Source organism: Electrophorus electricus, chromosome 21, assembly GCF_013358815.1.
Source record: "Electrophorus electricus isolate fEleEle1 chromosome 21, fEleEle1.pri, whole genome shotgun sequence".
Taxonomy (NCBI): Eukaryota; Metazoa; Chordata; class Actinopteri; order Gymnotiformes; family Gymnotidae; genus Electrophorus; species Electrophorus electricus.
The window spans coordinates 12,526,765-12,543,025 of record NC_049555.1 but is presented as its reverse complement, the minus strand read 5'-3'; the positions used below and the strand labels follow the sequence as shown (position 1 = coordinate 12,543,025).

General features: G+C 43.9%; 1 protein-coding gene across 1 annotated transcript; it reads left to right on the top strand.

The window, feature by feature from the left end:
* Window positions 1-401: 401 nt before the first annotated feature.
* Window positions 402-14,544, top strand: sall1a (spalt-like transcription factor 1a). The gene is made up of 4 exons (XM_027022817.2): window positions 402-987; window positions 1,406-1,496; window positions 8,053-11,474; window positions 12,919-14,544. Exons 2-4 carry the CDS (start codon window positions 1,424-1,426, stop codon window positions 13,360-13,362), a joined length of 3,939 nt encoding a protein of 1,312 aa, XP_026878618.2. The 5' UTR covers window positions 402-987; window positions 1,406-1,423; the 3' UTR covers window positions 13,363-14,544.
* The last annotated feature ends 1,717 nt before the right edge of the window (window positions 14,545-16,261 follow it).

The following is a 16,261-nucleotide window of genomic DNA, read 5'->3' as shown; positions in this document are numbered from 1 at the left end:
TACATCGCTGTCAAAGAAACACGATAAGGGTGTAACGTGAAAAGCTGCGTTTACTGCTAATAAAAACATTTCGTTGTCTTTAACTGAAAACATAGACTATTCATTTGACAATGCTAAATTCCGTTGACAAAAACCGGAGAGAAAGAAACATAGGTTAAGATCCATCGTACGTTAAGATGCTTAACGGAATTAAGAGTTGTACAAAAATATTAACTGTAATTTACTGTTTCGAGCATTGCATGTTTTGCATTTAAATCCTTTCACCTCGATACACGTCTGTAATACTAAACACGCGGGTATTAACTGCGCCAATGACTGAGCGCGCGGCTTTAAAAAGAGAAAAAAAAAACAGTTAAAAAGCTTTCCAACATCGTTTCGCTTAGGTGGCATATATTCAAACAGTGGAGAAGAAACGCTGCGAGGCACAAGTGCTCGGTAGCGCGCTCCGAGAGAGCGAGGAAGAGAAGAGAAAGGGCGAGCGAGGAACCGAGAGGTGGGGGCGATACCGGAGAGGGACAGTCGGGGAGCGCGAGCACCACCGCCGGCCTATGATGGAACAGGCCACTGACCAATAGAATCCCAGATGGGCTGGGCTCGAGACTTCTCGCTCTTCCATGGGCCCTTAAAGTTTGTTTGTTCGCTGCATGCGGCGTGTGATGAAAACGTGTTACTTATCCCGTTCGGCAATAATCAAACGAATGTGATTTGAGGATATTCGACACATTCTGGGGGCTTCCGACGCTGTTCCGCACGAGACCCATGTAGCCGACCCACTTCTCCGCTCTGGCCGCGAGGAACGAGCGTCTAGGCGCAGGCGGCGAGGTTGCCATCACAAGAACCGACTCCCAACGACTTCAATGCCAATCAGAGACACGGACAGCAAAGCACTCCGAACGGCCGCTATTTGGGGAAAAGGCCACCGTTGCGGGAACATGGATGTTTTGTTACGACCTGTCGGACACTTTTGGTGAACTAAAACTTAAACGGGTGAGAACAGCGATAACTGTTTGACCAGCTAAAAAAAAAAAAGCACACGGTTACACATGGGCAAGAAATTGACATTCCTGTAGTGTGCGAGATAAGCTTTACGCAGCCACCAGCTGCTTGCTAAGAAGGGTTAAACTGCGTCTGAAGGGAGTTGGAAAATCCAGCCTTTCTTCCACACGGATCAACTCATTGGGTGGGAGAAGCCAGAGAGACAAGAGTCCCCAGCAAATCAGCGGCTAATTGATTAAAGAGGCTTCATTTGAATAGGGGCTGGCGAGGTGCCAATCGCCTTTCAAAGAACCCCCGTATGATTAATCGCGAGGCATTATTGATAATCATAACAGGACACATGCGCGGTGGATGGACTCGCTATCCGTAATTTTGGGAAGTTTTTTAAGCAATTTTTCATTCTTTCGAGGCTGATGCGTGAGCCAGCATGTCGCGGAGGAAACAAGCGAAGCCGCAGCATTTGCAGACGGAGGCGCAGCTGGCCTTGCCCGGGCACAATGGTGAGTACGAGGCGCTCCGACGCACGCTTCTCCGCGCTTGTGCGCAGACTAGGGAACCTCACTCCCGACGCCTGAAGCTTCTGAATTGTGCTTACAGGTTCCCTTCGTTGTCCGAGCAGGCTTTCTTTCAGCTTAAAAAAAAAAACCGGTATTACTAATGATGAACGTTATCACGCACACTTAGAGCAGTTCAGCCTCCTTTTTGAACCATTTTAGGGCAACGTTATATAGCAAGTTAAATTATGCGTAACTTTATTCATCGATAATAAATAATACGAATTGGGAGGAAAACTGCCAGTCTTGCTTTAAAAAATTTTTGATCTTCTTTATATTTAAAGATGGTTGGATTTTCGTATTCGGCTTGCTTATGTGCTCAAAAGTCGTGAAGTTCTCTTTGCGAGATAAAATAATACAAGCCTATTACTGACCGTTTTAACCGTTAAGCACTGATAAAGACATTGGCATATTAGTTCGTTGGGATATGGCCCACCAAAGTCGAAGTTGTCCACTGAAGTTTTTTCCTCCTTGTTCACATCCTCCATGCTCCGTTCCGGACTCGCTCGTGTAGGCTAGTATTAACTTAGTGCTATGGGAACCAACAACACTCGCTCTTTTAAAACGACCGTTTTTTCCCAGTCTGGTTTATGATTAAGAAAACAAATTTGCTTGCTTGCTTTTATTTTTTCCTAACGTATTTCAACCACCCAAAGGTCTAAATTTGTCCGCTTACCTTAACATTGCCTTTTAAACGTAAAAACTTTTAAGTTTGAAGTTTTTCTGATTCCAAGGGGCTGTCTGTGTTTTGTCCAGTTAGATTTTAAAAAACACTAAGATTTCACGCAAAACTCTTTTAATCAGACTTTTGGACAAAGTACCCGAATAGAGGTAGGTAGGTGTGTATGTATGTATGTATGTATGTATGTATGTATGTATGTATGTATGTATGTGTATAGATGTAATATATATTTTTTATTTTATTTTCTTACTTTCCCTGACTGTATAGGAGTGTATTTTACAGTGTCATGTATTATATTTACTCTGCACGTTAGTGTTTTCGTTTTATGAATGCTGCCGTTTCCATCTTGATTATGATTTATTCCAGTAATAGTAAAGCGCGTTACTCCTAACGCGGGGCGTCTGGGGGGGGGGGGTCAGAAATCCACACACACCCCATGCGCTTCTCAAATTTGCTCGTGCTACTTTTTCTGCAGCACATTAAAATGGTATCTGGTGCGCATGAAATTCTGAATATGAAATTCTGACTGATTAGCTGAGGCGCGTGCACAGTCTAGCCCATCAGGGGAAGACGAGGCGTAACTTCTTATAGTCTGTTTTCAAGTAGCCTAATCAAGAATCAACACGAATAAACGCATGCTACAGACACATGTAGATTGAAGAGATACCACCTAAATGTAGGTTACCTGTAATAACTTTACAAGTTTTTTTTCGTTACTTTTCTTTTTGAAGCAAGTCAAGCGATCGCTTTACAATTGCAAAGATGGCAATTGAACATGGATTCCTAGCCTATCTAAGTTGGTCTAAACTGCGCACTTCAAAGGATGAATAAAGTTAATTTGAGCTATAAAATGCGTTTAAAGCACATTAACATTTCTTCTCTAAAGTGGGCCTATTTATGGCCTGGACGTGCTATCTCGCAGGAGAGTTCCATCTCTCAGCTTTTAGTGTTTGATATCAGGTTTCGTCTTGCTGATTTTGAAAGGAGTCTTTGATGTGATAAGGATTTAGTTTTAGTATCGATACTCGAGTAATTTTCTACACAATTAGGCTTTTTTTTTATTATTCAGTCCATATTGCTTCCAAATGATACGTATGGTAAATGAACAAAAGTTCGTCCCCACGGTAATTTTGTTTTAGGCAGGGCTTAAAAGGTTTTCCCTTGGCCACTGTCATCAGTTATATGGTTTGCTTCAATCTGAAGATAATACTTTTGTCATTTAGAACATGAGCTGGGTAAACCGAAGCAACAGGGCAGCTCCTCCGATGCTACAGTAATGTTTTACCCACGTTTGCCTTATCAAAGCTCCCTTCTGAGAGATTAGTTGATGTTCCTGTTCCTCTCAACTTTATCGCTTTTATCCATACTGATACTTTACATTTTGAAAACCTAAAATCTAAAGTATTTATTTGTGCAGTCCAGTAGCGTTTTTTTTTTCCCTTTCTAGTCAGAGAATATTTAAGCGTTCGTATTTGTTTTTGTTTTTATTTTTTGTTTGTCTGTTTTTTGCTTAATACGCATGCCAGGGATTAGGTTAACGCTACACAGACCTACGATCAGTGTTAGAACCGTAAGAGGGAAATGTTTTATCCTAGGCGTGTTTGACTTTGGCGTGCGAAAAGGTCACAGACGAAGTTTGTGATTTCGGTTACATTTTAAGAAACCGGTAGCATCGTCAAATCGCACAGCAAAGATTTCCATTTAAATTCAAAGAATAACAGCGCTTGTCCTTTATTATCAGATAACTGACCAGGATGTTTGTTTGTGTATGTGTGTGTGTCTATATATTTATATATATATATAATATTATTAGTAATTTCACCAAATACAAACTTGTTGGCTGCTATGAAGTTGTTGTTGTACAATTGCACATTGATTACTTACTAACGTGTTTTTCTGGTCTCTTGCTGTGAAACATGCTCTTTTGAACTGAAGGAAAACTGCGGTCCCGTGTTGCTGTTGTCGAACAGTATTGAGAAACCCTGTTCTTCCCTGAATCTGTGTTCCACATTAGGCCTGAGCTAGACCAGGGAGAGCAGGAGAGACATGGGGAAGGCAGACGAGGGGTCTGTCCCTGTTGGCCCGTCACTGAGGGTGGGATGTGAAGCTGTTTTAACCTTTGCAGGGCTCGCTCTGCGGGGATGTGAAGAGCGCTGAGGTCACGGCATGTCCGTGTGTGCTGCTTCACTGACCCCCAGAGAGCCTGGTCAAAGACAGCATAGCAGGAACTCCTGCTCGGGAGGGGCGAAGGGGTGAATGTATCTGCTTTTACCCTCCCCTTTTAGTCCAGCAAACCTGCTCCCCACCCAGAGAGACATTTGGAGGGAGCCTCCTTATATATACACACACACACATCACACAAGCAAATAGCATTGGACCCCTGCATTCAAAAGGGATTTGAATGCGTGTCATGTGGTGGGGTTTTTTTTGTTGTTTTTTTGTTTGTTTTTTTGGGGGGGGGGTTTTTCCCCCTTCTGTCATTTGTGTAGTGGAAGTTTGGAAGTGACCTTGAGGAGCCAGCCTTGATTTGTAAGTCCCCCCTCACACTCCTTCTGTTTCAACGCATGTCACTGGTGCACTGGCTCAACACGTACTGACCAGTGGAGAAGCGCATTACAGGAACCCCATCTAGTGTTCATAGGGAAGTTTCCAAAAGGCTGAAAGAGTAAGAGGGTGGAGCGTCACCGGGAAGGAGGGAGCGTCAGCAAGAGAGTGAAATGAAGAGGTAGTGTGAGCAATATCTCCTTCTGCGAAGTAGCACGACGCTGAACCACAGAAAACGGAGTAGGAGTGACCATTTTGACCTTTTCTTTATGAGCCACTCTTTTTCTCCTCCTTCCCCCTGTATCACTTTAAAAATACCTTTCACTGACTCTCTGCTGCTTCCTGGGGGTCATGCTTGGCGTGGAGCTCGTGTTTGGTGGAGCAGTGCAGAGTTTTGAGCACGCAAAGGCACAGCTCTGAAGTTGAGTCCTCATCAGAACTAGTGCTCCGTCTCAACTCCACACACTAATCCTCCATCCTGCTGCATGCGCTTCAGGTTTGGCTCCCCTGCAGCTTGCATGCACTGCGGAGATGCACTGCTGCTTCGTAATGCTCCCAGACAGGACTTTGAATGAATGCTTAATTTATTTACAAAACTAGAGGCTGTCTCTACACATGTTTGTTTTTGTTTATATATATATATATATATATATATATATATATATATATAATATATTTTATAAAATGCTTGACTGACAGTTTCTGAAAGTACTCACTGAAGTTTGAGAAGCAATATTGGATGTGTTTTAGTTGCCGTGCAAAAGAAATGTTAGGAGTTGTTCTTTAACCATGGTGAATATTTTCTATTAATGCTAAAAAGTGTTTCCCAAACCATCAGTAGTTAAAGCAGATGATTTCTTGATTTTGGGGGGGCTGGCTGTGTGTGTGTGTGTGTGTGTGTGTGTGAGTGAGGTAGATCAGCCTTTAGCAAAGACAAAAACCGCTGTTTCCACAGCAGCTAAAACATTTTAAATATAATATAGCTATAGTATAATATAGCAATTCCTTTTCTTAGAACTATACAGCATGAAGTTTCCCATAAACCTCACTGTTACCTTCACAAAGATCATCACTGTGGCAAAATGCACTTCAGAGGCTTCAGCTGTTTGCTAGTCTTTAAACAAGCTTTTACACTTAGTGCAATTAAAACAGAGAAGTGTTGATGTAACGATCATAAAAAAATGTTGAGATTTTTTTTTAACATTCTAAATTATCTTGAGTTTATCAATTTGCTCATTTATTTCAGATTTTTTTTAGTTTTGTCGTGTTTTGTTGGTTTTTTTTGTTTGTTTTTGTTCTGAATTAGATTTTATTCCTTCATCGCTAGAATGTATACAAAAAGACTAACTCATGTTTTATTTTTTATATATAATGTTAGTTTATAAATATAATAGAAATTCCTTTTTGACCAGCAGTCCTCAGTGTGCCTTTGTGTTTCTTCAGTTAAGATATGTGATTATCTTAAGCAATGCATAGAGATTAACTTGCAGTCTTTACCATAAAGTGTTCTCTGTAATCTCCTCCCCTCCCCCTCAACTAAATTAGACCACTTTTTCCTCCTTAGTCACTCGGGAACCACTGCTGTCATAATATTAAAAACTTTTCATCGTAAAGTTGACTTTTCCCGTCTGTCCGGCACTGCAGCCTTCCGAGGCCCTAGCTTTGGTGTCATGGCAACTTTAGCGTTATCTGATGTTCCAGCGCCGAGAATCGCGGAGGGAGGATAATCCGTGAATTAAAGAGGATCTGTTCTAGAAGCGGGGCTGCCGTGCGGGATCGGCCCTCGCCCCCTCTGCCCCGCTCCGACGCTCCCATGCTGGGGAACAATAGGGAGCCTTCCTGTCTCCCGGCAGGGCCGACACACACTCCTGCAGGGGTTTCATTTGCAAATGAATCCCCACGCTGATGAAAATGTAGAGGGCGAAGCCCCACAATGAAAGGGATTCATAGAAAATTGCAATTTGTAAATCAACTTGTATGTAAAACAGCAAGATTTTTTTTTTTTTTTTTTTTTTTTGGCAGGGTACAAAGGGGAGCAGAGAGAGGGAGAAAGAAAGATGGAGGTCTAGAGAAAAGGCCACAAGCCCAGAGGGGGTTGTGGGAGGGACAGAATAGTATCTCACCACCCTTTTTTTTTTTTTTTTTTTTTTTTTTTTTTTTTTTTTTTTTTTTTTACAATGCTTCTGTCTTATTTAAAAGAAAATGCCTGAAACTGTTCTACATGTGTGCTGAACGATCGCCACTTTTCCTGCTTACATATGCAGCAAATGTATTATCTGGAATTATAAGCGTAAGTCTCGAGTGAGTGAAAGTTTGTAGGAAAAGTTGGAGTAATGATGTAAAGCACCTTTATTGTCTCGGAGTTTGTATTGCCAAAGTAAAGTGCATTCATATGTAAACAAGGGCTGTTGTTTAAATTGTCCATAACCAAAACATGCTTTATTCTCTGCTTTAAATTAACTTTTTTTTGTAGATACTACGATTTACCAAATTACTATTCATGTGGATTAACAAATAGTGTACGCCTTCCAAGACAATTTTCTGCATGTGTGTTTCTAGATGCTTAGCGCGGTCCATGTTGGTGTCCTTAGCGTTTGCAGCAGGGTGTTCGGAATGCCGAGGGCTCACTTGTTCTTCTCAGGCCCTGATTGCAGGCTGACTGGATACAAATTAGTTTAGTGACAGGGATAACCTGTCCATGAAGCCCACAGTTGGTTGAAAATGAGCAAAGTTGACAGCAAATTGAAAGTCTAATAAGTCCTTCAAATGGTTGATTTTGTGCCTAGTGGACATATGGGCATTGAGGAGTATGAAATATTGGAAATCGATGCCCTTCTATGAAATTTCATTAGGCCTCATTGTCCTTAGTTCATAGTATTTTATGTTTTGATGGATTGTCCGAAGAAAATGATTATCTAAGGTGGTGGGATTGAGAGAATTCAGATGCACATCTTCAAAGATCACTTCACCAATATTTTAAGTGTTATTGATCTTGCTTCATTTTGGTCCTCTTTCCCATAGTTCTGCTGAGGACTACTCCTGTTTCCTCTAATCTGTTTGGATTTTATTGTTCCTTTTTTTTTTAATGGCTGTTTTTTGCGTATCAAGGGGATGCGTGTTAAACTGATTAACAGAAGATTAACAACAAAAGAATCTGAACAGATAAAGCTGCTTCTTCAGCTGCAAAACATTTCTAATCACTAATCCCCTTGTGTGTTTCTCTCTCTCTCTCTCTCTCTCTCTCTCTCTCTCTCTCCCTTTCCCCCTCTTTTTCAGGGTACACGGAGCCCAGCTTGGACAACCCCCCTTGCAAGGACTCGGGTGCCCATGTATGTGGCAGATGCTGTGCTGAGTTCTTTGAACTGTCGGATCTTGAACAACACCAGAAGAATTGCACTAAGAATCAATTAGTTCTGATTGTGAATGAGAATCCCGCGTCTCCTTCCGGAACATTCTCTCCCGGCTCCTCTCCCCATAATCCTGATGAGCAGGTGAATGACACGACTAATAACGCAGATCAAGGCGAGTGTGCTGACCTCGTAGACCATAACTCGCTGGATAAGGAGGAAGTCATGGATGTGGACGTGTCGGCGATCTCCGCCGCCCATGACGACGGAAGCAGACTCATGGAGGGAAGCAGACACATGGAGGGAAGCAGCTCCGTCAACGGCAGCGTTGAAGGCTGCCATGGCGGGAGGGGCAATGCTGGGCCGAATCTGGGTAGCTCTGCTCTCCCGGCCTCACTACCTCAGCTTGGAAATCTGACGGAGCTGGGAAACTTTTCCATGATGAACAGCAACGTCATCATCGAAAATCTCCAGAGCACCAAAGTGGCAGTGGCCCAGTTCTCTCAGGAGACAAGATCGGGCGGAGGCCCCAGAGTGGCGGTGCCCGCTCTCATGGAACAGCTTCTTGCCCTGCAACAGCAGCAGGTTCACCAGCTGCAGCTAATAGAACAGATTCGTCACCAGATTCTTTTGCTGGCGTCCCAGGCTCCTGAACTACAGGTGCCAGCCACATCGTCTCCGGGGAATATGGCTTCATCCACCAGTCCACTAACCACGCTCAGCTCGCACCTGTCCCAGCAGTTGGCGGCGGCTGCCGGTCTAGCCCAGAGTCTTGCCAGCCAGTCTGCCAGCATTAGTAGCTTGAAGCAGATGACTAGCACAGCACAGCTACCTCACAGCAACTCCGGCATGGGAGAGTCATCTCAGAGTCTGGGAGCAATTGGGACTGCTGTGGTCAATACTCAAGCATCAGATAAGAGGGCTGGATATCCTGGCACACTGCATTCCCAGCTAAGTAACCCATCGCTAGCAAAGTCATCTACGCCAGCTTTTGGAATCGGAAGCCTACTGAATCCTGTGGCTAACTCGCTTCTACCTCAGCCCCCACCGGGAAACCCCATGTTCTCCAGTGCTCTTCCTAGTGTTGGAACCACAGTCGAGGATCTGAGCTCACTGGCTGCGTTAGCCCAGCAAAGGAAAGGCAAGCCGCCCAATGTCTCTTCCTTTGAGCCCAAGAGCAGCTCAGAAGAGGCATTCTTCAAACACAAGTGCAGGTTTTGTGCCAAGGTGTTTGGGAGCGACAGTGCCTTGCAGATTCACTTGCGTTCACATACGGGAGAGCGGCCATACAAATGCAACATCTGTGGAAACCGCTTCTCGACTCGTGGTAACTTGAAAGTTCACTTCCAGCGTCATAAAGAAAAGTATCCTCACATCCAGATGAACCCATACCCAGTCCCAGAGCATTTGGACAATATTCCAACCAGCACCGGTATTCCCTACGGCATGTCAATGGCACCGGAGAAGCCAGTCACCAGCTGGTTGGATAGCAAGCCTGTCTTATCTACTCTGAGCTCGTCAGTTGGGATGTTGCTCCCCCCAACTATACCAAGCCTGCCCACATTCATCAAGAAGGAGGAAAATCATTCTGTGGCTGTAACGAGCCCTCCCAACTCTGCTAAGAGTGACTCAGGTCCAGTTGAGCTGTCAGTCAAAAGCAGTGATGGCGTGTCAGAAGAAGGCGATGGTGCCTCCTTGCCTACCTCAAATGGGAAAACTGAAGATAGTAGCCAGTCTTCTGGATTCATAGCACATACAAATTCTGTTGGTGAGAGCAAGACTGAGTACACCACCTCCAACAGCCCCCCTATGGCCACCAACCCACTAATGCCCCTGATGTCAGAGCAGTTTAAGGCCAAGTTCCCATTTGGAGGTCTCCTGGATCCTCTGCCAGGCTCAGAAACATCCAAACTGCAGCAGCTCGTGGAGAACATAGACAGGAAGGTGATGGATCCCAATGAATGCGTCATCTGCCATCGCGTTCTGAGCTGCCAGAGCGCTCTGAAAATGCACTATCGCACCCATACGGGAGAACGGCCATTCAAATGCAAAATCTGTGGCCGTGCCTTCACCACTAAGGGTAACCTAAAGACCCACTATAGTGTCCACCGTGCCATTCCACCTCTTAGAGTGCAGCACTCCTGCCCGATCTGCCAGAAGAAGTTCACCAATGCTGTGGTGCTGCAACAGCACATCCGGATGCACATGGGTGGCCAGATCCCCAACACCCCTCTCCCTGACAGCTACCCTGAATCCATGGGCTCTGACACAGGCTCCTTTGATGAGAGAAACCTCGACGATCTTGACAACTTCTCGGACGACAACATGGAGGGATTGGAGGACGGCCCAGACAGCAGCGTTCCAGACACGCCCAAGTCTGCTGACGCATCACAGGATAGCTTCTGTTCTTCACCAATGCCACAGGAGCAGTCCAGCACTGACCAGCAGGATAGGATCTTGCCCCAGGGCATGCTAGAGGATTCACAGTCAAACAGAACTAAAGCAATAGAAAATGGTTCAATGGAAGGCGACCACTTCACTAATGATTCTTCCTCGCTAGGAGGTGACCTCGAGAGCCAAAGTGCAGGAAGTCCAGCTGTCTCTGAATCTACCTCCTCCATGCAAGCTCCGTCACCGTCTAGTTGTGCGCCGCTGCAGCGCAAATCCCCCACTCTGGAGGAGCGCCAGCAGAGGCCGCTGTCACTGGAGCACATAAATGCAGGTCTCATTCATACCCATTCCTCAGGTCTAGGAGCTCTGGACCTAACCTCCATGAACCCTTCTAAAGACCCTCTGGGCATGCTTTTCCCCTTCCGTGAGCGAGGCACCTCCAAGAACACGTCATGCGACATCTGCGGAAAGACGTTTGCCTGTCAGAGTGCCTTGGACATCCACTACCGAAGCCATACCAAAGAAAGACCATTCATTTGCACAGCCTGCAATCGGGGCTTCTCCACCAAGGGCAACTTGAAGCAGCACATGCTGACCCATCAGATGCGAGATCTTCCCTCCCAGCTCTTCGAGCCCAGTGCCAGCCTTGCATCCAGCCCCACGCCTTCCCTTCTCTCTGTGCCCCCAATGATCAAGACCGAGATCAACGGCTTCCTCCACGGCCCTCAACACGACGCGAAAGACCTTCCTTCGAGCCTTGTGACCTCCTCCGCATCCACCTCCCCGGTGCTTTCGTCTGCTCCTCCGAGACGGACCCCCAAACAGCATTACTGCAACACCTGTGGGAAGATGTTCTCTTCTTCCAGCGCCCTGCAGATCCACGAGAGGACCCACACAGGGGAGAAGCCCTTTGCTTGCACCATCTGTGGACGTGCATTCACTACCAAAGGAAATCTGAAGGTGAATTATGCTTGTAATGATGCTATGTGGTGTAGTGCAGTGTTGGCTAACTTGTAACTAAATCTGGTTTGGTGGGTTTTTGTTTGTTTGGGGTTTTTGTTTTTAAACAGTCAGGAAAGTGCTTATATTTTCTCATTGTGTTTCACAAAAGAGGGCTTTATGGATTATAATTGGTGTATTCATTTCCTAGAAATTCTCACTGTTCAAGACAATAGCTTTGTGCAGTAATGAGGGGTAAAGAGAATGAACACCTCGGCTGTGCTGAAATAAAGGTGTACAAGTGGAAAGGTTGAGTCACCCCATTAATATGAATATTGGGCTGAAACTTGAGAGTGTGATTGATGGAGCACAACCAGGAACGCTTCGCTTAACCGGCTTTAACTACAGTTACCAGCGGCAACCACCCCTAGCTGCAGCGTGCTCAGTATTTTTCCAGAGTTTATCTTGTGAAAAACGTAAGATTCCCTTTGATCATGAAGAGAAAAGGCCCCCTCTCAGATAAACAGGAACTGGGGGGCGGGGGGGTGCTTTTATGTGGACATGTGTGATCGCACCAGTTGCCTGTGAAGAATCAGGGAAACCTGACACACAGGAGGCTTAATTTTCAGGAAACAATGTAAATCTCTAACTAGATTCAAATTTCCCCTCCAAATAAATCAGTAATTATAGTGCACTTATTGGGTGTAGAGAGAGAAGCAAAAAAACGTTTTTGTATGCACTTGGATTTCTTAGTTTATTTTGAAGTATTTGAATGGATCTCAATCTTAGTGCATCATTTGATTCTTTAGTAAAGTTTGTACATTAAAGATTTACTAGTCTTTGGAAAGTAAATTTTGTGTTTGTAAAATTAGGCAATGCTAAGGCATATATTTTTTATTTGTTAAAAAAAAAATGTAGTTGTATTTTTTTTTTCCTCTTTTAAAATTGTTTGAGCAGCCTAAAATGCAGACTCAGAAGAATGAAGGAAAAATAGCCTGCAATGTTGTAGAAAAATGCAAATTGGTGTCATGTGTAAGTATGCGGCTGGTAGTTTAAGGACCTTAAATCTCGTATAAGCTGGAATGCCGCCTTATGCGTCTGTTTTACTAAAGGTTATCAGTATGGCACAAATTGCTTATTCCATACTACTGCATCACATGCCTGAAGGGCAAATCAGGGGTACATGTCACATTTCATAGAGGCAAGTGCAATGAGAGGGGACACTGCAATTTTCCCAGGACGTGGTCCTCGAAAGCTTCTATCTGCTGTGAGAGTGGCGGTGTGAGCAATTGTTTAAGATGCATTATTCTCATCCTAACAAATTGACCTTTTAAAAGCTGCCATCAGTGAAGCAATTTTATGCTAACTAATTAGTTCATTTATATATTTTTTATTTTTCAATTGCATCATATTGTGTTCCTTCCTGATTTTAGACCAAATGTGTAAACATTGTTTGTTTGTGTAGGTACACATGGGTACTCACATGTGGAACAGTGCCCCGGCCCGGAGAGGGCGCCGCCTCTCAGTAGATGGCCCCATGGCTTTCTTGGGCACCAACCCAGTGAAGTTCCCCGAGCTCTTCTCGAAGGACTTGTCCAGTAGAGCAGGGAATGGTGACCCAGCAAGTTTCTGGAATCAGTACGCTACTGCCTTCTCTAATGGCCTGGCCATGAAGACCAACGAGATATCTGTGATCCAGAACGGAGGCCTGCCCGCCTCTCTGTCCGGAAGTGTTGGCAACGGCGGCAGCTCTCCCATCGGGGGCCTGACGGGAAACATGGAGAAGCTGCTCGGTTCCGAGCCCAATGCGGCGCTGGCCGGCCTGGAGAAGATGGCCAACACGGACAACGGCTCTCACTTCCGCTTCACCCGCTTCATGGAGGACAACAAGGAGATCGTCACCAACTAGGGGACGCACGGCACTTCTGCGGTACAGGCTGACACATGCAGACACTCGCAGACGTGCTCGCACATGCACAAAAAAAGAACAAGCGCTGGGGGAAAAAGAGAAAAGCGCTCTGGCTTGCCATTCAGACGTTAGTTACGAAGTTTGAAGAGGACTTGCTTTTTTGTACAATGTACATGTTAAAGTTTTACGGAGCTTATTTATTAGTGATTATAACCTTGCTCGAAAAACCAAGTGGATACATTAACAGTTACTTAGTTTTCCTTTTGTTCTCTGTCTTACTGCCAGAATGAAGCTGTGTGACTATGTAAAAGTGCGCCTTTGGAACTTCTGGCTAGATGACTTTTACCTTATTATTAAATTATTTCTCTCTGTAGTACGTATAACAACACTGTTGATGTTTGTGATGCATTAGAGCTTGAATAAGCAAAACAAAAGCCTGTAAATAATGTACAATGACCCGTGCTAGATGGTTTACCAGCCGTGTATTAACTTTTTCCCTGATCCCCATCTAAGGTTTCAAAAATGCCTTCAGGCAGAGGACACACAGGATAGTTCTATTATCGACTTTTATTTAAGTAAAAAATGATAAGAAAAAAAGCATAACTACATCTCAGCTGTTACTTTTAGAAATTAATCTCTCTTTTTTTTAATGTTTGTTATTGTGGTTTTTAAATTCCATTGTTTTAGTTGTATTTCTTTATTTCTTGTTGCTGTCGACTACAAGGCTAAAGAGAGCGTAATTGTTGCATATAAAAAGACCGAGCAAGGTACATGTCCTGGTTTGTAAATGAGAAGCGAGATGAGATGCTTGTGGAAGTCCAATATGAGCTGGGTTTCGACATTGCTGCTACGTTCTAGCATCTTTGTTTGACATCAAATGCAAATCGCGCGTTGATGCGTCCTGTACATACTGTCGGATGCTGGACAACTAACTCCATCACAACAAATGTACATAATCTTGGTCAATAGACAAAGTCCATGTCGGCCAGGGGACAAACGATAGTGTTTTTATAAATATGAATATATATTAGGTTTGCAAACCGTTGGACTGTTACATGCACTTTCTTGGAAAGTTGGAAAATCTTTAAGGGTCCAGTTTCTCTACAGTTTAATACCTACTAACAACTACAATACTGTAATTCTTTATTCTAATAATCAAATACATCTGTTTTCCAAAAGAAACGGTGTGTCGGCGTTTCTCTTCCTCTTTTTTAAATTATTAACAGGGCTGTTGCGTTTCCTCTGATGACTCGACCACACCAGGATTGTCTCGCACTTTTCAAAAGGTTTTGTAGTTGTATTCTCTGCTGAATTAACGGGTGTATATTCTAGAGTTGATGGGCCTGAGCCTTGTTTTCGCCCAGATGGCGTGCCGTGGTACTGCTCTCCACATGTAGGCCGCGTTAACAACGACGCGTCGGACCAAGTCCGTTGGGATGTAAATGCGTTTTACTGAGTTCCGACAGAGCTGGATAGCCTCGGGTCATTTCTAAACACACCGCTGCAAAAGTCAGATTTCAGCTCATCATTCCGGTGGTGGCAGGCCTCCGAATCTTTAATGAAACAATCGATCGGTTTGGGAGCCAGTGTCCGTCTGCATTTGTTTAGATGGATTGATCAGATCTGCCTGTAGTGAAATGGAAAACTTTTTATACCTTTCCTTGTATAGGTTTCTTATGAATAATGGATTTGGAAAAGTTGTTTCCCTTCCTGGCCTGGGGATTAGTGTTGTGCCAACATATAGGCTAGCCAACGACGTGTGAACTCGGCTCTAGGTTAGGCTATAACTTTACTAAAATTACGGGGATAAAATGTTTAATTTTCTGTGAGTGACTGCGAGAAATTTGATCCTAATTGATTCATTGTATTTTTTTTTTTTGTCTGCGGGGCTTTATTGCATTACACACAACACAATTACGCTGTAGACCACGATTACACGATACCAGCATAGTTTGCTTTCATTTTAAATGTGACATTATTCACTCGCTGTGCGCATTAACACTCGCCGTTTACCAAGACAAAAGAAGAAAAGCACCATGCGGGGATTTGGTTTCTTTACTTTCATCTGAGGTGGTGATATATAAATTTATTTATATATATATATATATATATATATATATATATATATATATATAATTTTATTTATATGTATAATTTCTTCTGCTTCTTCTTCTACCTTACCCCCCACCAGCTGCATTTAATTTAACACATCATTGCACTTCCTGCAGGATCTGTTAATCCGAGCCCCGCATCCTCTCCTTTACCCCTCTCTCCTCTCCTCGCCCGTGGCTTTTATAGCTGGCTAAATTCCCCCAATATTTACAAGATCTCGGTGCTAAATGATCTTTGCTGAGGGCCCGGGACTGGCGAATGATCCCCGCCTCGCAGATTGCGATGCTTCTCACAGTCCCATCTGTACGCGCGGTTAACGCTCCGGCGTCTTTATCCCGGAGAGGAATACCTGTATGTCGCTGTGTATGGATTCTGGACACGCAGCTCCACAGGACAAGGTCTGCAGCCTTTCAGCGAATTGTTGAAAGTAAATAAAGCGATCAGATACAGATGCTTGAAGTCGTCTGTTCTCTGTTTTCCAACCTCAGAGTTGCGGTTTTATATTTTATTTTGTATGCAATGATTTTTGTTGGCGGTGTCCGATGATTATCATCGTTATTATTATTACGACTACTACATACTGAACATCCAGTCTCACATGCAATCTCACAAACCATATATATAATGGACTTGCAAAATGTGGATCAGTTCTATAAAGTTTCCACATTATGTTGAAATTAAATCATTTAATATCAGTGCTCAGCCTGCGACTGTTTTGTTTAGTTTTTTTTGTTTTTGTTTTGTTTTGTTTTTTGGGGTTTTTTTTGCTTTTTTTCTGGTAAGCAAG

Bases quoted from the DNA above. Each gene is read 5' to 3' on its own strand.
- sall1a (XM_027022817.2), top strand. From the start codon at position 1,424: ATGTCGCGGAGGAAACAAGCGAAGCCGCAGCATTTGCAGACGGAGGCG. The intron at 1,497-8,052 runs GTGAGTACGAGG...CCTCTTTTTCAG, and splicing joins GGCCTTGCCCGGGCACAATG to GGTACACGGAGCCCAGCTTG. The intron at 11,475-12,918 runs GTGAATTATGCT...TTGTTTGTGTAG, and splicing joins CTACCAAAGGAAATCTGAAG to GTACACATGGGTACTCACAT.